Source organism: Falco cherrug, chromosome 7, assembly GCF_023634085.1.
Source record: "Falco cherrug isolate bFalChe1 chromosome 7, bFalChe1.pri, whole genome shotgun sequence".
Lineage (NCBI taxonomy): Eukaryota > Metazoa > Chordata > Aves > Falconiformes > Falconidae > Falco > Falco cherrug.
The window spans coordinates 52068548-52089765 of NC_073703.1; the positions used below are offsets into that span (position 1 = coordinate 52068548).

At 48.5% G+C, this 21218-nt stretch overlaps 2 protein-coding genes across 4 annotated transcripts; one reads left to right on the forward strand and one right to left on the reverse strand.

Annotated features, from left to right (window-relative positions):
- Positions 1-11882: 11882 nt before the first annotated feature.
- On the reverse strand, positions 11883-16541 carry SRSF5 (serine and arginine rich splicing factor 5). Of its 3 annotated transcripts, none has more exons than XM_055716584.1 (8): positions 16382-16541; positions 15723-15868; positions 15458-15528; positions 15157-15252; positions 14731-14800; positions 13363-13436; positions 12937-13047; positions 11883-12787 (listed from the first exon to the last, which is right to left on the reverse strand). In XM_055716584.1, exons 2-8 carry the CDS (start codon positions 15846-15848, stop codon positions 12541-12543), a joined length of 795 nt encoding a protein of 264 aa, XP_055572559.1. In that variant the 5' UTR covers positions 15849-15868; positions 16382-16541; the 3' UTR covers positions 11883-12540. The 3 variants fall into 3 exon arrangements, with proteins under 3 accessions (XP_055572559.1, XP_055572558.1, XP_055572560.1); XM_055716583.1 differs by having other exon boundaries at positions 11883-12790; XM_055716585.1 differs by lacking the exons at positions 11883-12787; positions 12937-13047; positions 13363-13436 and adding an exon at positions 13697-14463.
- Positions 15847-16236, forward strand: LOC129736485 (sterile alpha motif domain-containing protein 1-like). Its single transcript, XM_055715988.1, has one exon. The coding sequence runs from the start codon at positions 15847-15849 to the stop codon at positions 16234-16236; it is 390 nt and encodes a 129-aa protein (XP_055571963.1).
- Positions 16542-21218: the final 4677 nt, after the last annotated feature.

Here is a 21218-nt window from a genome sequence, read left to right on the forward strand (position 1 = left end):
CAAGCAAAGCTGTTGGTTTGTAGAGGAGGAGCCACAGCCCCCGGCTGCGACTGAGCAGGGGACAAGGAGTGCTGCTGCCCTTGGTGAGCTCCCTAGGTCCTTCCCTGCCAGGACAGCAGGCTCCAAGACCTTGGAGAAGCTTTGCTGCCTGGCAGGTCTGAAGCATGTGGCCAGACGCACCCATGCTGGGCAGCCTGGCCTCTGCCATGGGGGCAATCCCAGCCACCGCCACCTCTAGATGTCCTTCCAAGCCCCCAGAGATGGAAAGGGCTCCTCAGCTGCAGGAGAGGCCAGCCAAGAAAGATGTGCAGAAACAGTTAAAGTAGCTGGTCAATAAAATTCCCAGTAGAAAAGCATGATCTGGGCAGAAAAAATCATCCTTTCCAGCACTGCTAACCCCACATACTCAAAATTTATGCGTCAGGCTCCAGAGAATCATGGCTTTAAAATGACAAGGGGTTTTGTTCTGGTTTTTGAAGAAAATTATAAATGTTTGAGCTTTTCCTAATTGCACTCTGGTTTCTTGAACTTTATGACCTCATTTTCAAACTTTTCTCCACATCCCTGAGGGCTACAAACTTCTTCATTTTTTGTTACAAAATAAAGTTAAGAAGCTCACCTAATGCCCACAGCTTTGGGGCAAACAGCAAAGATCAAAAGACTGACACTAAAATAAGGAGAAGAGGGAATACTGGAGATCTCAAGAATGAACACCCTGCAGTATACATGCCTCTTACCATTTTTTCCCAGTGTTGTGCAAAAAACGTCTAGAAGATACTTGGTTGTTTTAACAAACATCACATTGCTTAATTACTTTATTTTCCAGCATGAAGAGCAGGTCTTCAGTGACATTTTGCCTCTGAGAACAATGTTGCTTGCAGCCAAGGGCTGCAGAAAAGTTAAAACTGAGGCTGCTGTTCCAGGCTAAGGGAACCAGAGGAACACGCAGTTTCCAAGAGCATGTTGTGTACTCGGGGACGCTACTGTTCACGGAGCAGGGAAGGTTGGGAAACATTATCCAGGGTCAAACTCAGACCTGACCTTCCATCTTTAGCCTGATCCGTACAGAAATGTGTTGCCCAAAAGGGCAGGAGCGCGCTATCCAACTTACTTCCTTCATCTCTGAAAGCGCTGGAAGAATTGCTGTATGTCTTTACAGGGATACCTGTGTTACGGGGCAGATAGACAGTGGAAAATGTATCAGCCTGTAAAGAGCTCAGTGATCCTCCAAGATTAAAGGCTGATCTGAGTGCAGACTTGCTATCCTGCTTCTTGAAAGGATCTGGCTTGTGACAGTCTGATTATCGATTGCTGCCCTTAAGAGAACGTGATACTCTCTTTTGCACTGATCCTGTTAGCTTTACCATAACACTTGCTGAAACATCCTCTTGTAGAGAAAATGGCTTCCTTTGGTTGCTGTCAGAATGAACAAATGGAAATAAAAATGCGCCACTAATAATTGTGTCCTACTCTAAAGCAAGACAAAAGCATTGCTCTGCTGGGTTTGGCCCACCATTGCCTGGGTGCTTGGACAAGCCTGAGCACAGGGGCTGACCACAGGAACGCCAATAAACAAAAGACAACAGTGCCTAGTGCATCAGTGGAACTCAAACCCATGAGTTTTCCACCAGCCCAGAAATTCAGCAAAACATCCAGGAGGACAAGGAATACGTTTGCTCCCCAGACCGGGATCCAGCAGCCCAGAGGTGCTGCTCTGGGCAGAGCTCAGCCACACGTGGGCCTGCGGAGCTGCAAAAGGTGAAGGCAGATGCGTAAATTACACAAAAAAGCAAAGGTTTTCTAACAGCCCTCTTGAACTTTTTGTGGCCCACATGCATCACGCAGAAAGGCCAATGTCTCAGTTCAGGCAGGAGGCAACGGGAGGCAAATGGACCTGTTTCCTTGCTTGCCTGTGACCTACAGCAAGGAAACAGGTCCAGCTCTCTTCCCCGGCAAGTCAGCACCGTAACCTCTGCATGTCCTGCCTCTCTAGGCTGAATCAGGGTCCCGTCGCAATGGGTGCAAGTTGAAGAAAAAGGAAATGAGGTAAGAAAAAAATGTCCCCCCCAAATCCAAACTAAAAAGCAGTGGCATAACCACATCACTGAGCGGTCACGGGGCTTGCCCTTTAAACAAACAGGTGACCATATCCAAGTACTGCTGTACACCCCGGTATTTATTTAGGATTGTTCCACTGACTGTTTGTGGATCATGTGGGACCTTGGCCAGTAGTCCAGGACTGACCCAGGGACGGCCAGGCTTCAAACACCCCCTGGGCCATGGTTTCAGGTGCCCCACCTCAGCTGCACTGCTGCTTGTGAAGGCCTGCTGTCCCCCATGCTCCTCCGGGTGCTCGCTCGGGCTGGCACGCTCAGGCTTCCACACCAGCCTTTCCGTGGCTGCCGAGAATCAAAGCTTAAAAGAAAACCTTTCTGTGACGAGAATGTGCTGTGTTCATCTCTTATTAAGCTTGGATCACTTCAGGAGCTTTCCCCACTGCTTTTCCCACACAGGAGGCAGAGATAAAGCAGGAGGCAAGATCTAGAGCAACCTCAGCCATCCCCTCAATGACTTTCTCGGTCTTGAGCCTCATGCACAAGCGCAGTGTGGCTGCTGCAGCCATTTCTGCCTCTCGGGGAGCTCTGCACTGCCTATGGGAGAGAGAAGTCTGACCTTCTAACAGGCACAGTCTACAGCTTCCCTGAGAAGTCCACGAGTAACCACAAGAGTAAGAGTGCAGAAAGACAAGGTCACTCCCAGGCACCGTAGTCGATGATGCAAGGGTTGCCAAAGCAGCAGACCAGAACCAGGCAAAGCCATGGGCTCCACTGTGGCAGCACTGCCTTCCTCCTTATTAGCCCTCTAACTCCAAAGGGTCAGCTTGGTCCTACAAGGTCAGCTACACGCTCAAACATAGCTCTGTTTTGGACTGCATCACTTAAATTATTTTTTCTTTTTGTTTTCCAAAAAAGAGATTTTTCTTCCTTGTGCTGGGAAGGATGATGGCTGTTGAGGGACAGAGGGAGGGAACAGAGCTGAGGGACAGGAGGGTATGGGGGACAGCATGTCGACAGATAATTTACCAAAATTAATTTGGAGGTGAGGATAAAAGTTGCCAGGTGGCTCAAGTTGCTTGGTTGCTGGCTGGAGCATTATCTCAGCAGCTCAAGGGCTGTCTCCAGAGTTGTGTCAAGACCTAGGCTTTGCTGGCATCTCACCAACACCTGCTAAGGCACTGAAGAGCATGAGATGCTGTCCTCTGGCACTGCAAGGGAACCCCTGGCTCTCCCGCTGAGCCCTCACATGCAGGCACCGAGGTGAGCGGCTCTGCAGCACTTGCTGCTCTGTGCCTGCAGGAGCACCTTCTTGGAGTTAATCCCCATTATGTAGCCTGGCCCTTACATTCTTTTTAGAAGTCTCCCACACAGCCACCTGGGGACTCATTTCTAAGATTAAACCCTGGTGGTATTTTCCATGCCTCCTTGACATGGGAATTTCTCTCCCTTATGAAGGCAATTTGGCTGCCCTTCAGATGGGAGCTTGGGGAGCAACAGGAGGGGAAAGACTGGGTGATGAGTCTGCCTTCTCATAGACCTCCTGGTTCTCCCCTGGGCTTTGCGTAAAGGTCTTTGACTCTTTCATTAATCCTTAGCTATTCCCGACTACCTTATTTCTTACTTCCCACTTTCCTAACCATCTCCTTTATTAAATCTTCATGTTCATCATGTAGGAAGGGGGGCTAGCTTATGTCACTAATGGAGCAGTTTAAAGCTACAGAGTTAGAACTCAAGCATAATCAACCCAATGCAATTATTCAAAATATAAGCTTTGATAAAAATGAAGCACAGTTGCCTCTGCTCAAGGTGTGGTTGCCCTTCGCAAGGGTATGACATCCACAGCTATAACCTGGACAAGGGACTAGAGAACCTTCTGCTGCCCAGATCAGCTCTCCCAAGCTCATGCCAAAGAGGGTCCTCATGTGACCCAGAGAAAACACAGCATTTTCTGAAGTTATCACCCTGCAAAAGTCAGAAGAACAGCAGACAAGGCTTATGTCTCCCACGAAACTGAGAGCAATAGCCAAGGCTATACAGACCAGACACAGGCTTAAGGAAGGTCCTGCTGGCCAGCGTTTTACCAAAGTTTCAAAGGAACTTAAGCTGTCAATTTTTTATGAAACTGTCTTTGATAACTGGCCCCTAAGGAAATGAAACAGTCAAGATTAACTAGACCCACTAATTACGTAGTAAACAAGCGACTACAATAGACAATAAACAGTATCTCCTTTCCCACAGGGAAAATAAGCATCACGGACACAAACACACTTCCTTCTATGGAGTTCCCCCAAAAAAACATCCACCGTTGAGGTGAACCTGCTGCAGCTCCATGTCGACACCCTTCCTGTGGGCAGGGATAGCAAAACTGGAGCCATCCTCTGTATCGGGGAACATGGGATGCCTCCAGTGCTCCCCTCAACCTGTCAGCAGGGGGGTTTCTGCCCCAGACCTGCAGACTGCTCCCCACCAAGGCAAAACAGAGCCATTCCTGCATACCACCATGTTGCACTGGCTGCTACGGGCTCCTTAGGAAAATGGAGAAGCTATCACAGTGGCCAGAAATCTATGGCTAACCATAAAAATCACCCATCTCCAGAAGCAGAGCTCTCTGTCTGGAGTAACTTAAAATCCCTTAGAGTAGTAACACCACTGAAAGGATGGGGCAGGACCCTTCCCGGTTGCCAATGCCCTTTGGCACTTCACGGTGCTGGTGGAAAGACTCGCTCTATAAAGTTGGAGGAAGAGGCAATGTACTGAATTCGTAGAAATATTAGTCTCAGTGGCTGAAATGCCTCATGCTTTTGGCAGCAACTTCTTTCTCCAGAGCTCCCCACACTACCTGAGGCATAAGCAATGCCCACCTGGCCAGCAAACTCAAATTTAAAACAACCTCCCTAACATGGAGAAGAGACATGAGAGTAAGCTTGTTTTTCATTGCAGACCGACTGGACTGTGCTCCAGCTGACAGTGCTGAGTGCTCTCTGGGTCTCCAGCTGAGATGAAGCCGTCAGTAAAATCACAGGAGGGTGCACTGTCCCCTTCTCTGGCTGTTTAAAATAAGTGTCACCAGTGTAAACCAGACAGATGCTGGCGCTGTGTCTCAGCAGGGGCTAATTCAGCCCATACGGAGTGCTCTTACATCATCTGTTCTGGGTACAGCTTAATTGCAAAATTAATTATTTTCCTATCAAACAAAATTGTATAGCAGGGTAGTCATGGGATTTTTAAGCCTGATGGATGCTAAATGGGATTTGAATAAATAAAAACAACTTTGACTCCTGACTGTGCTCAGGACCACTAAGAGAGTAGTGCTGCTGGGGCAGGGAGCCAGTAGACACCCAGCAATGTGGGATAGGGCACGGCTGCCACCGGGAAGGCAGGGGTGCGGGATCCCAACCACCCTGCTGCGAGGCACCCAGCTGTGCCAGGATGCTGCAGCAGATACAGCTGGGCAGTGAACTGTGGTTGGCATTGCCGCCCATCTCCAGCACATGCCAGTGGCTGTGGGAAGCCTCAGGGGCAGGCTGCTGGTATCATGGCAGGGCTTTCAGCCTGGCTGCAGGGAGCCAGCAGCACTGTGCAGAGACAGGGGAGGCCTCTCCGCACCCCCCCCTCCCCCCATCCTGCTTCAGATGTGCCCCTTCCCCGTGACGTGCCAGGTAGCCATCGCCAACATGGAGCTGGCATGGCAACATGATGGCACCCAGCATGGGGGTGAGGAGAGGGAAGTGTGACCATCACCACAGCATCAAGCTACAGCTGCCCTGGCCAGTGGTACATGGCAGATTGTGTCCAGCCTGCTCCACGCCAGGTGGTGAGCGGTTTGCATCTCAAGACAAGCCCATTCAATTGGTTCTCGTTTCTGACCCTGTTGCAGGGAGCTCAGACCCAAGCAGAGCTAACCACCACCCTAAACACAACTTTTTCCCATGAGTGGGTAGACCAGACCTAGATTTTAATTGGAGGGCATGCCATTTAACTGGGCTGCATGACAGACCTGAAGAAACATGGATAGAACCAGAACAGTGGCATGGGGGAGCCACAGCTGGAACAAGTCATGACAAGTTGTGATTGCCCCTGCAGAAGGTGTCCCTCTTCAGCCCCCTGACAACCGCTCCAGCACAGTGCCTACCATGTGGGCAAATTGCCTCAAAATCACACAGAAATGAGCAAATTGATTAGCCAAGCACATAACCATACAGTGAGAAAACCTTACCTGAGCAAAAAAACGGGCACCAGATGCCAAGGTCATGTCTTGGATTGTGGGCCAACAGGGTGAAATCTGGCACAAATCAAGTCACTACTGCTCCTGTCAGGCACGTCTGCTGAAGTACAGCCTTTGGGCAACCACTAGGCTGAGCTCGTTACATTAAAATCTGTAAAAACACAGAAGAGATGACAGTGCCAACTCCAAACTTGAAAACCAGACCTCAGCAGCTCCCCACCACTGAAAGGGGCATGTGAGCCATTTCATATTTATCAGGTGAATTTATGAAACTGCATTATGAAAGCATGAAGCACCGACTCCAGGAAAAAAAAAAAAAAAGAAAAAAGAAAAAAAAAAGTTGTCCACAACACAGCTCATTTTGAGCTCCAACAAAGTCTGCAAGCTTGTATACTTTTTTTTTTAGTATCTCCTTTAATGCCTCGTGTTTGTTAAGCATCCTGTGATGCCTGTTGTGCTAGACGGTATCTCTGAATTCTGAAGTATCTGACTTAATAAAAACGATCTAAGCGACGATACCCTACGGTGGGACTTTGTTGTTTTAGGTCTTTCATCCTGAGAGCGCAAGGATGCTCCGGGCATGCAACCACTGCCCTCACGTGGCACGAGCTGTGCAGGACCTTTCGCGAAGCTGCTCGGCTTTGTGAAGCGGGGGGGCACAGGCAGGAGCAAAGGCGTTCGCATGGTGGGCAAGCTGCCAGAGTGTGTTTGAGCTGTGAGGGAAAAGAAGACCGTTTAGAGAATATCTAGAATTTACCTTTTAAGAACTGAGCCGGGAATTAGTCAAGGGAAGGAAAAGGCACGCTGCCTAAGGATGAAACTCGGGGCTCACCTGCCTAACGGGCAGCTTCTCCAAGGCCAAAGCCCCCTCTGAACGGAGGTAGATGATGTGGCCACCAGGCCAGCAGCAGACCATGGTGGGCTGCTAGCAGCACGGCCATGCACCACCCGGGCCCTGCTCCCTCCCGGGGTGGGATCCTGCTCCCCGCTCCAGCCGTGCCCCTCGGCAGTCCCACCTCCCAGGTCCCACCGCAGGCAGCAGCAGCTTTAGAGCCGAGATGCGGCTCTTTGGCCATGTCTGAATGTAAAAGCCCAGCTCCAGTGCTGATGTAAAACAACTGGATGTCCCAGCATGAATCAGGGTGGAATAATGATCCTAATTTATTCTGCTTCTCTCAACCAGTCTCTCCCTTGGCTCCTGTGGCGTTTCCTGCGTTAACTACCAGGAGCCAGTGGGAACGCTTGAAGAGCTAACAACGAGCAGGCATTTTTTTAATTATTGGGGTCGCTGAAACATTCTTACTACAGCCCTGTAAAGACAAAGGGTGAGAGCGTTACAACATCATTGTTTTAAAAATCGTTTTTAAAGCCCTGAGCTGCGCTGAGCTTGCAGGGGCCACCTCAGCACCACCGAGGCAGTGACGCTTTATAACCACTTAATTGCCTGACCTGACCCTTTTTGCATCTTCTGACAAAATTCAGTGAACAGTTAAAAGGCAAACACAATGAAAGCAAGCATTTCCTTAGAAAGGCTGGGGATCTGCAGGAAAAAACCCAAAGGGAGAGATGGAAGGAAAGAAGGAATTGCTGTGGGCTTTGCTCCTGCATTTTCCCCTAATTCCTATGGATCTTGCCCATGTGCTACTTGGCCAGCACTTACTTGTGCCTGGAAGTCTTGCAGGTGCCTAAGGAAAAACAGGACGTGTGCAGTACTGCAGGCCACCTCCTCCCGCTTCTTAGCCAGGGCCCCAGCAATAAGGCTAGGCCACCACAGCGACACAGAGGTCCCCAAGCACCACCTGTGATTTACAGGAAGGGCCCTTGTCCCCTGGCACGGCGGTGGAGTGCTCCAAGGGTGTAGGAGAAGCCAGAGGGGATATGCGGAGCCACAGGGAGCCGCCGGCATAGCTCAGTCCCGCACTGCTACAGGCACCGCTCCTCCCGTGCCACGGGGGATGCCTGTGCCGGGCTCCAGAGCTGCTGTCGGTGCTTTCCTGGCCTGGCTGCCAGCCTGGAAAACAAAGCTCCCAATCAAGCAAGAGCAAGTGAGGAGGAACAGGGAGAATGGCTCAGACGTTCCTGCCCGCTGCCAGCGACATTCCCAGAGCAATGGGGCTGGAGAGGCTGAGCCTGCTGAGCTCCCAGATGAACAGGAGCGATGGACACACTACTGCAGCATTACAACGCCCTTCAGCAAAGGGATTAGAGCTCAGCCACATTGCAGCAAACCTCCCCTGGTTAAAATCCTTCCCCCAGTCCTGCAACACAACTGTCATAACAACTTCCCTATCTGCAAGGCTCTTTTAGACCCAGGCTTTATATTCTGCAAGCAGGGGACAAGATTTTGCCAAGGGAGAAGGACTTTCTTGAAGCAGAAGGACTGAAAAGTGCTGTCGCTCGTGGAGCTCGGTCAGGAAGGGATGGAGCAGCGGGTAATCTCACTAAAGCCTCCTAGAGCCGCGTCCACAGACATGTAAGGTAATGGCATTCACTTTGCTCTAGTTTAGTATCTTCAGCTCTGTATGGTTTCTAGAGTCCCCACACCAGAACTAGGGGTTGGCTCAGGTCTATTTGAAGGCAATAAATGCCTTAAATGAAGGCAAAACCTGCAGAGGGATCGGGGAGTGCAGCACCCGGCGATGAGGCAGGCAACATGGCATTCCCCAGCATGGCAGACACAGGGAAGTGCGTCCCCTCTACAGCCAGGGACAGGGAGCAGCAGGGGAGCGATGAGCAGAGGTCACCTCTACAGCAGCTGGAGGAACAACCTTCACCGGGCACCTGTTTAGTCCCTCTGCTTGCCCCGCCACCAGCTGCCCAGCTGTTTCCCTGCACACCAGAGCACTGAGCGCACGTGATGCCGTGCGGCCTTGTACTGAAACCACAAGGCAGGCACCACTCTGGGGTGGGTAAAAGCTGCCCATTGGGGCTTGCTTGGAGATTTTGGGTGATGCCTGCACCCCTGGCTGGAACACGGTGCAGAGCACCTCAGGTCCTGAAAGCAACACCACTGTGCCGCAGTGAGCATGGCTTTGCACTGCAGAGGTTCCTGCCTTGCAGAACCTCTCCTCAGCACCGAGTCATAAATGACTGGAAACAAAATGACTTAAGTATTTCAGCAGGACTTCCAAAGTTCCTTCCTTTTGTTTTAAATCACCCAGCAACACCAATGTAACTGTGTCACAAACCTTCCATGACCTGGTTTCAGAACTGCCTATTTTCACCTGCATTATTTTTTTTTCAGAAGCAGCAAAAGCAACCTGCGCAGGTGTGGACACAGATTGTGCTCAAGAAATGAAAGCAGTGTCAAGACCCTGGAGAAACAGTGGGAAACCAGGAAACCACCACGCACAGATTCTGCAGCAGCTGCTGTCGCAACCTGTCCCAGCTCCACCTTCAGCAGCCAGCTTGCAGGTCTCCAGCAGTTCTGTGTGAGACTTATCTAGATGCTCATTTTGGGCCAAAGGGATCACCACGGAGCTATCTGCACCCTCACCGTTACTTCCCAAAGACCTTGTTCCAGACCAAGCCTCTCCCTGCAGGCCCACAAGGGAGACTTCCAAGGAATCGTGACAACCCTTTGGAGAGGCTTATGGCCACACTCCCAAGCGACTGCCCCCAGTTTTGCCCGTATGGAAATCACTGCCCGTATCAGTTGCCTTTTTTAATTTCACTTACCTGTAATTGTCCCACCGACACATGCTGGAGGCAGCTCCTGAAGACATTGCTGAAGATTGATGTTATTTCTCTAACAAAGACCCAAGACGAGGTGTGAAGGTTTCTCATTGCAGGAGCCACCAAGACCCAGGTCACAGCCAAGCAGCGCATGGACTGCTGGTCACTCCCATTCTCCAAAACCCGAGCACAGCGCGGCGTCGGCATACCACAGCTCTCCACGCAGCAGAGACCGCACAAACTCAACACAGCTATGCCAACTGCCTTAGTAGGTCGAGCTGGGGTCCAGCAAGCCATACCTCTGAGAACAGGTGAGCCTCGAACGTGCCTTGTAAGTCGGTGAACTGAACACACCACCTGTTTAGGACACCATCTAGCCATTGTCACGCTACAAATAGGAGTATGAGGGAAGACAGGACATCGCAGACATTAACACCAAAGTAAGCACTGTAACCCAAGGTAATCCATCTCAACTAAGAACAGACAGGCTTGTACCAAGAACCCTCTTAATAAACCAGTAATTTAATAAACACACAATCATTTATGGCCAGAAATTAATATAACCCTCCGTAACGCAAAGCCTGGAAGTTTGTTTTAAACTCTAAATTTGTTTTCACAACAGCCAGCTCCCCAAGTAAAACACAGACATCTATCCATGCTGCTCGCAGGGCAAGCCGTGTGCTTGACACACAATATGGAACTATTTATAGAGCAGGTAGCGCTTCGTATTTAGCTTGAGGGAGGGAAGCATCCAAAATCGCCCCCCCTGCTCAATCACCGGGCGCCTTCAGCCACCTGGGTTCCAGCTGGAGCAAAGCCCCACCTATACAAAGATGCCCATAATCATTCAAGTAGGATCAACCTCCTTGAGATAAGGCAACTAACCTTACACCCCGGTGTCAATGCTGCCTTTACCCCTGAAGGTTAAACCTCTCTTCTCCCACACCTCGTAGCGTGACCCAGCAGCTGAACTACCAGCCTCTGAGGACGAAGGCTCCCGCTCCCTAAAGCTGACTGGTAATAATCCCATTAGCTGTCTCAGTCTGACCACTTCTCGGCGCCAGCTCCCAGGAGTGCGTGGCTGTTTGAGACAGTGCTACTGTAACGGGCAGACTCCCAAGGCACAAAAGCTCCTTCTCATTCCTTAGCTTGGAACAGAACTCTGCAACAGCGCAGAGAAGTGCAGCAGGGCCTGCGGACGCCAAATGAATAACCTCCCCAAGGCCCACCACGAGCAGCCCCACCTTGCATTTCCCTGCACCTAACCCAAAGCCTGGCCCAGGCTCCAAAGATCTTTTTAAAAGTCTCAGTGGATTACTAGAGCAGCTTCGTAAAGCACTTTGTAAGAAAACATGTTGTATTTTTAAATTAAGTTCTAAAGCTCTCTCTTGTAACTTGGGCAAAGGCTTGAGAAGTACTGGGACTGCAGAGGGCTGCTGCCCCTGTAAGGCCAACACTAGAAGGCAGAACTTCAGGGTACCACTGCTGCCATTCTCCCACCCACCAACTCAAAAATCCCTCCTCTTCCTCCAGAAGAGGACTAATGCCTACAAAAATGCTTTATCCACATCTCAACGTTCTCTCATACACGTGCACACACACTATAATGAAGTACGCTGACTACAGCTATCTTTAACAATCCACACTCATTATCCCAAGTGATCAGAACATAAATGACTTGTCCATTCCACTTTTTGCTATGAACTATGATGGCACAATTCTCCTTATTATCAAGGTTTTTGTTTCAGATCATAAAGACATCTAAGGACAGAGCACAACGCTACTTAAAAGTTTGTTCTCCCCATGCCCAAAACACTCAAGTGAACCCTTTGCCGCAGACCCATCTTTCAAGAAACATTTTAACACTCTCCAACATGAGGCGCAGTCACAGTTTATTAACACCGAGAACACACCAGAGGCGGAGACACGTTTCTTTATATTTTATTTGAGCTACTTAATTCTTAAGTATCAAGAATTAGGGTGCTTTATAGAATATTATTACCACAGGGCAGTAAAATGGGCATTATCGTAGTGTAGTGCAAGTCATATTAAATGAAAAGCTTTTAGAATAAGGTTTTATTACCAGTACCGACCAGCACTTAATCTGCTGACCTATAACTGAAACAATGATTCAAAAGCACAAAAAAATACCCTCTGAAATAAAGCTTTATGTACAGCACATGTAGAGCTCTTAGATGCCTAAAGCTATTAGTTTAACTTGAAATATTAAACTAATGTTCTGAGTTGCTATTCACAGTTGAATATACTGGGAATTAAGTGTTCAGATGACTTTTTTTGGAGTACAAAAATTTTAAGTTGTCTGCTTTAGTTATAAAGAGCTCTGCCGGTATACACAAACTATACACTTCAGACATTCACAAAAAATGTGAGCAAGAAAAGGGTTATCAAAAAACATTTAATACAATTAGTCAATAACCCTTCCCACCATGGTCCACATCTACAAAGTTCCCCCATCCCTCCCCCCTCCCCATCCAAACCCTTCCCCACAGAAAGTCACATACTTACCACAAGTTTTAGCAAGTATGGTTTAAAAAAGGGCCCACAGGGCAAGTTACTTATAGTTCAGTTGCCACTGTCAACAGATCTGGACCTCGATCTAGACCTCTGCCGATCCACAGATGATGGGGATTTAGATCTACTGGAAGAACCACGTTTCTGGCTCTTCTCTGGCATTGGAGATCTACTAACTGATCGAGACTTGCTACGGCTCCTACTCCTTGACCTGCTGTAAGACTTGCGGCTGCGGGACCGGGACCGGCTACGGGACCTGGATGAGCTTCTGCTACGAGACCGTGACCTGCTTCTGGACCTACTGAGGGAACAAAAGAGCACTGGTGTTAGCAACGAAGCGTCACAGACTGCAATGACCAGGCATTTCCCTGGTCTCCAGTTCAGCTGCCCGGTCACTGCTTTCTCAATGAATATTTAAGCGTTATTCAAAAGAACAGAAATCTGTACCTGTGTCTTTTGCTGCCTTCAATTAGTTTGATTTTCCTTCCATTAATTTCTTTACCAGAAAGCTTTTCAATAGCATTCTTTAAATCACTGTAAGAGGCGAATTCAACCACCCTACAGGAAAAAACCCAAAATGCAAGAACTCACGATTACAAGCGGTATTTTTGATACTAGAGCAAAACATACACTCGGGGCAGAGGGAGAATAACTCCAAAAACCTCACATGCGCAGTGCAGTCATCTCTTGTTGGAACTCAAATATGAATTGAAGGAATTCCCCTCCCCCAATACCACAGAATACATTTTCAAAGGGTAGCTAAATTAAACCATGAACAGCTGCTGAGCACTGAGAGTAGCCAGCTCCCCTCCCCAAGTATTACACACAGAAATACTACTCTACAGCTTTCAAGAGATGCTTTTAGAGGCTTACCCTTCATTTAACTTAGGTCTGTGTGCATCTGCAAAGGTTACTTCCCCAGCTTGTCTCATGAAGTCTTTGAGATCCTAACACAAGACCAGTTATGTTATACAAAGAAGTGAAAGGAATAACTTATCTATACACTTATCTATATCTATATAATAGTTACAAGCAAACAAAAGAGACTTATGACTACTGAAAGAGAAGATGTTAGGTAAGTTACAAACATGGCAATTGCCATACTTGTATTCTATCAAAATTGAATTATCTATTATCAGGGCACGAAATAAATGAAAAAAGCATATTGCTTTAAGCAAAATGCTAATAAAGTGTCTTAACATTAAGGAAAATATTAGTCTACAAAGATTATACAGAGTGAGAGAGAGAGAGAGAAAGAGAGAAAGAGAGATAAAAACTACATTTGTATATATACTGGACTGAGTGTGAAATACTACCCATATATTTTTGAACTATTTCAGTCTCCATTTACATTACAAGTCTTATATGCATACAGAATTACATTTACGTAACACCAATTATTTTGTGCCCCATATGTCATTAAAAATATAGTTTACTTTACCTTTATTAACATTTCCCTAGGCTAGCCAAGCAGCAAACTGCATTAAGCGACCGGAGATACCGTCATGATATATGCCCGACTGGCTCTTCGCCACCCACTTGACGAACACTACCCAGTCGATGGAAGCCATTAATCGCACTGCCCTCCCTATTAGGAGACTATTGATGGATCCAGACATTCTCTATGCTTGATGTTACCAAGGACCACTTTACTGCGATCAGGATTCCAACGACCACCTAATTTCGTATCTTTCAACTCTTTTCGACCAGGACCTCTTTATTCGGAAGCGTTACAGGAAGAACAGCTCTCAACTTAGGAATCAGATCTCGTTAACGCTCTGGGATCGCTGCAATGTGGCACTTTAAGGAGTGCATCGATTACATCTAGACCGGCAAACACAGATCTAGAGGTGGCCAAGTGACATTGTAGGAGCTGACTGGAAAGTCAACCAGGCCCAACCAAGAGTGACCAAGACAGAACGATTAGGATAACCCACAGGCACTCCTCGTCATAAGGCCAACGACACAGATAGGCTGGCAAATAAAGGGTTTAATATGTGGTTAAAATGGATTTAAAAAACAAGAAAAAAATAAATATATATCCTCAAATATATACATTATTATATAAAATTAAAATTAACTAGTTTTCATTCAAGATATTTAAATTACGTTATTTAAAGTTACATTAATTACATAAAAATTTTAACAAATTACATTTAATTTAAATTATTTATTTTACAAAATAATTACATTACATACCCATTAAACGAAGTCAAAATAGTTAATCGTGTTTGAACAAACCTGCCAGCTGACTCGGGAAGACAAGTTTTCTACTATGAGGCGATTTTCTGTTCTTACAGGTGGGGCATTTCTGTTTGGAAATAACGAATCGAGACTTTCATTAGTAATTAAAATATAACCGTGTGAATATTAACAAAGGCTGTACCAATAACCCGTACCAGCAGATCACCATTGCTACAACTTAACTATGTAATGCCCTGAGTAATCTAGGACAAGCATTAAGTACTTCAGGGACGGAGCATAAAGACAACAAGCTTATCTGAGAAGATCTGCAAACCTCACGATCCCACCTACTGCCACATCAAATGACTGACTGAAAAGGCAATTAATACCTTTTAATATCTCATTCTCGTTCAAGTTCTTGCACCAGATGCGCCCACTGTATTCTTTTGTAAATTGTGTCAGTTCAAAGCTATACATACATACCTCCTGTCACTACGTGGACGGCGGCTACTAAAACGGTCAGAGTATCTCCCTCTGCCTCTACCCCTAGAGCGTGCTCTTGCATGCTCAATTGTAACCCTGGGGGGGAAAAGCAGAAATGGAAAACCATACATTTTTACATTTTTCTTCTCACATATTCCTTCACAGTTGTAGCTGTCGGAGAAAAAAAATCCCAACCACAAAATAGTTTAAGCAATACTGGTAGCACACTGCAAGTTAAAATCGACTCGCTTCTTATTTTAGATATACAAGCTTATACATTCATGAACTAAGAATACCTCACCTCTCACTGCAAAGCTCTTTTCCATCCAGTTCATAGACGGCATCATCTGCATCCCTCGGATCCTCAAACTCCTGCAAAACCACCATAGCAAAACCGTAAAAGTAAAAAAATTACACCTCTGGGAAGTTAACCAACGCTCGTTTGCCACTTGGCTGAGCACGTCAATGGCGTTATCATGAAAAGCAGCTTCGTGCACACGAAAGGCGCGTGAGACCCGAGCGCCACGGACGGGCAGGGCCCGCGGAGGCCTGCGAGGCGCACTCACCACAAACCCAAACCCCCTCTTCAGGTCGATGTCCCGGATGCGGCCGTATCCCTTGAAGAACCTCTCCACATCCTTCTCCCTGGCGGCCGGGTTCAGCCTCCCGATGAAGACGCGGCAGCCGCTCATGGCTGTTGGCGCGGAGCTCGCTGCGGGAGACACGGCGCCCGGCCCGTCAGCGCCGCCGCCCCCGGCCCCGCCCCCTGACTCAGCGCACCCGCCCCGCGCGGCCGCCCGCCCTGCCGCAGTCCGCATCAGGCCCGCGGCCCGGCCTCGCCCCCGCTCCGCACCAATGGGGAGCAGCCAAGTGGACTCCGCCTCAGCCCGGGCCAATGGGAACGCCGAGCCCCGCCCACAACTCGCCCCCGCCCGCCGCGGCCACGCCCCTCCCCGCCGAGCCAGGGAAGAAAAGCCAACGCCATCGCTCCGCCACAAAATGGCGGCCCGGGCCGCGCCCAACGGTGGCGCCCGCTCCGCAAAGGGCACCGGCGTCAGGCCGGGTAGCGAGAAAACGTGACGCTGGCTGAGAGGCGACCGGCTGCGCGGCCGGGAGCCCCCTGCGCCGCCGGCACCGCTCCCCCGACGCCACCCGCCCACGGCGCTGCGCTCCGCGGAGGGGCCCCGGCGCTCCGCCGCGGCGGCGTCCCCGGCCTGTCACGAACCTGGGCTGCGGGTCTCGGTGCGGGCCGAGCCGGGCGGGCGCGCGGGGCAATCGGCGGCGCTCGGCGGGCGGGCAGCTCGCTCCTCCCTCCGCGACGGCCGGCTCCGGACTGCCGCGCCGCTGCGCCGCGAAATGGAGGCGGCCCCGCGCGTCACGGCCGCCCCGCGTGACGCTGGTGCCGTGCGGCGATTGGCGGGGGCGGAGGCCCCGCCCCTCCCCCGGAGAATGTGGGTCAGGGTGGGGGGCGCGGCCCAGCCCCGGGCTCCGCACCGCGGCCGCCTGCCCCCGTCACCGGGCCCTGCCGAGGCCCTGCCCGGTGCGCAGGAGCGGGGTCGCCGGGGTGCTCGCCTCTGTGTGGCGGCCCGGCCCGGGGTGGGCAACGGGCGACGGCACGCCACAGCCGGTGTGCGGGGGGGGGCGTGGGGCGGTGCGGGCCGGGGGCGGGGAAGGCACGGTGTGTTGCTTCATCTGGAAGCCATTTTGAGAAGGGAGGTAAAGCACCAACAAACCTGGGTTCTCACAGTGTTGGTAGCGTTGGGCTGTCCCTAAAGCCGAGGTGATGGGTTTCACGCAGCCGTCGGGCCCCTCTGCTCACACAGCACATAACGCCAGCGGCCGCGCTGGGCCTGTGCCAGGCAGGTGCAGGAACTGATGGGGTCTGGCACACATGGGCACTTCTTGGCCCTGGTGAGCAAAGAAGAAAGGAGAAAAATACATAAGGAGCACCTGACCTATTTACATCCTCACTTGGAATCGAGTGTGTGATGACAAGGTAGAGAGCTGAGCTTAGTTCCTGTTTTACATAGCTGCAGAATTTATCACAGCTTGGCTTCTAGATGATTGCAGTGAAGGCAACAGATATCCCAAGGGGCATTTGAAATGCAGAAGACATCTGGAAATCGAATCGAAGATACACCGGCTAGTTTTACAGACAGGGCTTGTGGCTCTGCGACTGTCACTTCCAGATTTGTGTGCTGCTGGATCAGTCGGCTTCACACAAAGAGTTAGCTAGCAATTATAGCTGCGTCAGGTTGGCCTGAGGACAGTATCACCCTTTCAATAGCATTTCGCTGACTTGTCACCTGGAGTCCTATGCGGCCTTGAGTCCTACCCCCTACCCATTCCCCTTGTGGGCTGCAAAATGCCATCCTTGTTACTCCCAGTGTCTGTTATTAATTAGCTCTGTGGGGGCAAACATATCTTTTTCTTCCTTTTTTTTTTTTTTCCATGCTTAGTCACTGACATAAATTTCCCTGGAATGATATTGCACGTAATGCCACTGACATCATAGCTTTACACGATTGCCCACACATGCTCCTCAAACTGCAACAGTATGCAGTCTCTGAACTAGGAGTTATCTCTGCTACGTGCAGGCAATTACAGGAAAGGCTACAGTATAGCTACAGGTTTAGCAAGGGCAACTAGCAGCATCACCAGCTTTTCTCTTGGATTATTAAAATGGGTGCTTCCATTCTGTGCAGCGTCTGCATCTGTGAGAAAAGCAAGGGTGATGCACCCAGGGAGAATCTGCAGTAGAGGAACAATTTTGAGCAATGAAAGACAATGCTTGTGATTATCCCTGTGGATCATAACCTTTAGCTACTGAGGAAGATATATTCAGATGTGCCATCTAACATTTAACACCGCTAATTTCATAATGAATTACTGTGCTCTAACAGGTGCTGTGGGAACAGGCACTCCTGTTCCTGTCAATACTGGGACCCTTCTGACTGCAGAGTGAGCTGGTTCAACAGAGCGAAACCAGCAAAAACTAGCCCTGGAAAAGGTAGCAAGCAGATTTCTGCTAGTTTAACTCCCTGAAAACCAGCTTGTGTTGTGATAAAAACAGGGGTTAGCACTGAACAGAGAGGAGAGGAAGGGGCAGGAGCACCCCATTAAGGAACTGCTGGTCATTTTAGCAGCTTGAAACTGCAGCCTAAAAAATGTTGTCCTTGTCACTGCAAGCAGTAATCAACTCTCTGCATCTCATTTTCAGACCACTGGGAGAAGAGAAACAAAAGTCAGGAGGGGATTCGAGAGACAGCAATCACTTTAAAAAGTTCCTGTGTTATCCAAGGGTGTTAACAACATACAGGCCACATGCTCTTTTACTTGCATGGGCTTCCTACATGAGGGTCATGAGCAGGCATATGTTTCCTACCCAGTTTCTCCAACTTTTATGTCAACAGAAAGGAGTATTTCTCCCTTCGGCTTGAGGCTGTTTGAAGACTACCTAGGACCTCTTAATATTCTTGCTGCTGGCTAGCCCAGTAATGTCCACTCCCCTACCTTCCTTGCAACTCTGGGATGCCGAAAGCCACACAAGTAGGCTGAAATCCCTTTAATTAATTCTTAAAGGTAACTAGGTAAATACAGTCATGATTTAGAAGCACAAAGGTCCTGAGGCAGCAGAAGACTAAATGAAAGCTGAAATAAAATTTCAGCTAGCCACCATTACTATCTGGTACTGCTTGTGGAAAACAGTTGATAGGGCTTAACTCTTCACTATGTCTTCCAAATTAAAAAAAAAACCAACAAAACAAACAAAATCCCCACCAAATGAAACTAATGAAGTCCAAGTTCAAAATATGCAAAAGGAGATGGTTCTTCACCAGCTGTAGTAGACCTCTGGCACAACTTGCCGGAGGGTACTCTGGGTGCAGGAAGGTTATATGGTTTCACCCTACAGACAGCTTTAAACCAAGGAGGAGGAGGAGGGAACAGGAAAAAAAAAGGAGGGAGAGTGCAAAAAAGGCTCCAGTTCAGAGGCTCTACCTGCTGTTGCTGCAAGCAGAAATGTAGCTAGCATCCTCTCCTACTACTGGTGAATATATTTGTTATTACTTTCACTATGGTTCTCTGTAGTAAACTCCTCTACTTTGCTTTCTCCTTTTGTGTACACTTATTTACCTGTGCATTCTCTGTCCTTTTTTCCAAGGCTCTGTGAACCAACATATTTTTGATACTGCCAGACAAAGTGTAACTCTCTTAAAGGTAGCAGCAATGAGGCCTCAAGAGCTGCTTTGCGGAAGTCTGGAGGAGATGGCAGAAACTAAATAGAGAATTTAATCTTTGAGCACAAATTGCTTTCTTCAAAATATTTGAGAAAGAAAATGGAAATTGACCTAGAAATAACAGAGTAACAGACATTCAGGAATAACTTTGTCACTGAGTTTTTCTGGTTTTCCACTTTTCAGGAGAGATAAACTTTTCAAATTGCTCAAATCCAAATATATATATAAAAAGATATATACAGATCCTTGCTGCCTAACCAGCCTTGTTTCAGCTGTATCCTGCTAGAAGCCTTTGGATACGGTTCCGCATGCTCATCTTTCCTGGCCAAACATAATAATTAACATCCTATTAATTATAGCTCAGCAGCAGTATTCAGCTAATCCCAGAGGCACCTTATGGTAACAGGGAAATCTGTAGCTTATCATTGAAGTTGCAGACCTTAGCTCTTGGTTCGGGTGAGTCTGTTATTCAGGGCTATGCTAACGGCTGTGGCTCAGGAAAAAGCAGCAGAGGCAGGAAGCCACCACCTCCTCTTCTCTAGGGTATGGAGCAGGCACTGCCTATGGCTCTGCAGTTTGCCACTGTGTGACGCAGTTAAGGCAGATTGACAGCAGAATAGCGCATCGTCACATCGGATCACATGCCAGTGGAGATTTAATACCGGTAGGGCATTACACACCATCACATTTTTTACATTATCTAGAATGTGCAACAAAGTTCAGGTTAGCTTTATGGGTTTTGCTGAATTTATGCCAGCTGCAGAAGGACAGGTGGTACCTGCTCCAACATGAAGCTTACAGGTACAAAGTAGAAAAGATTTTTTCCCTCCTTGGGTTAATATTTGAATCATCAGAACAAGTTTACACCACCTCAGTGTATTTAGTTGTGGACGCTGAATGTGAACTTGTAAGGAAATCTCACAATGCTGTGAAAGCAAGCTGTAGACTGCCACAAAAAACACCTTGCTGGGTCAAAGCTATTTATAAACCTTCAGAGGGTAACAGGAGAGCCTCTGCAGGGTCATGTGGCCTTCCTCGGCTGGCCCTTTCAGACCTTCCCTGAAAGCCACCTGAGCCCCTTTTCTGATTTAACTCCACATTAGACGTACCCCCAAATGCAACCACTGCACCCATGGCTGCGGTCTGCCATTATGTATCCAAGCAGCTCAAATCATACTACTTTGCCTTTGTTTTGACAGAGCATTTTCTTTGTTTACACAAACCCAGGGACTAACATTGGCAACAGTTTTTGTTTTCAGCAGCCAGCAGATTGCAAACAGTGGTATCATCTTTACCCTGTGCTTAACTGAGCCCCAGTATTCGTCTAAAAGAGGGTGTGAAGAACATAGGTTGTAAGAGGGGAAGAATAGGATGAAGAAAGTTCACATATTCTCAAGCAGCCAGTGCTTTTAATCCTTAAGAAACTCCCTAAAGTAACTAATGAACCGTCCCTGAGAAATCTCTAGCACTGTCCTGTACGTGTAACTACCTGGCCGTGCAGTGATTTTTCAATTGGCGGGCTTACCTTCAAAGGGGCAGCAGAACGAAAGTTTAAATCATCAATTTATAAGCACTTGAATTCAGTAAACTGGGAAGCTGCTCATGCCAACAAAGCAAGCAATCAAGAACAAATCAAATGAATCCAATACTCTTTATTGGAATAACTAAGCTAGTGGGCAAGGGGAGGGGGAAATAGAGGTGTCTTAGACCTGACTATAATAAAGATTTTGTCCATTTTTCTGAAGCAAACAGGAAAGCACCAAGGTAAAATTCATTGTACGCTGGAAGCACAACTGTTTCCAGAATTTGCATTCAAAATAGCTC

What these genes read in the sequence shown, in the direction of transcription:
- LOC129736485 (XM_055715988.1), top strand. Translation starts at nt 15,847, where the DNA reads ATGGCTGTTGGCGCGGAGCTCGCTGCGGGAGACACGGCGCCCGGCCCG.
- SRSF5 (XM_055716583.1), bottom strand. Translation starts at nt 15,848, where the DNA reads ATGAGCGGCTGCCGCGTCTTCATCGGGAGGCTGAACCCGGCCGCCAGG. An exon ending in CGTCCACGTAGTGACAGGAG is followed by an intron (nt 14,801 to 15,156) that starts GTATGTATGTAT and finishes ATTTCCAAACAG; the next exon opens with AAATGCCCCACCTGTAAGAA. An exon ending in CTTCCCGAGTCAGCTGGCAG is followed by an intron (nt 13,437 to 14,730) that starts GTTTGTTCAAAC and finishes GTCTTGTGTTAG; the next exon opens with GATCTCAAAGACTTCATGAG.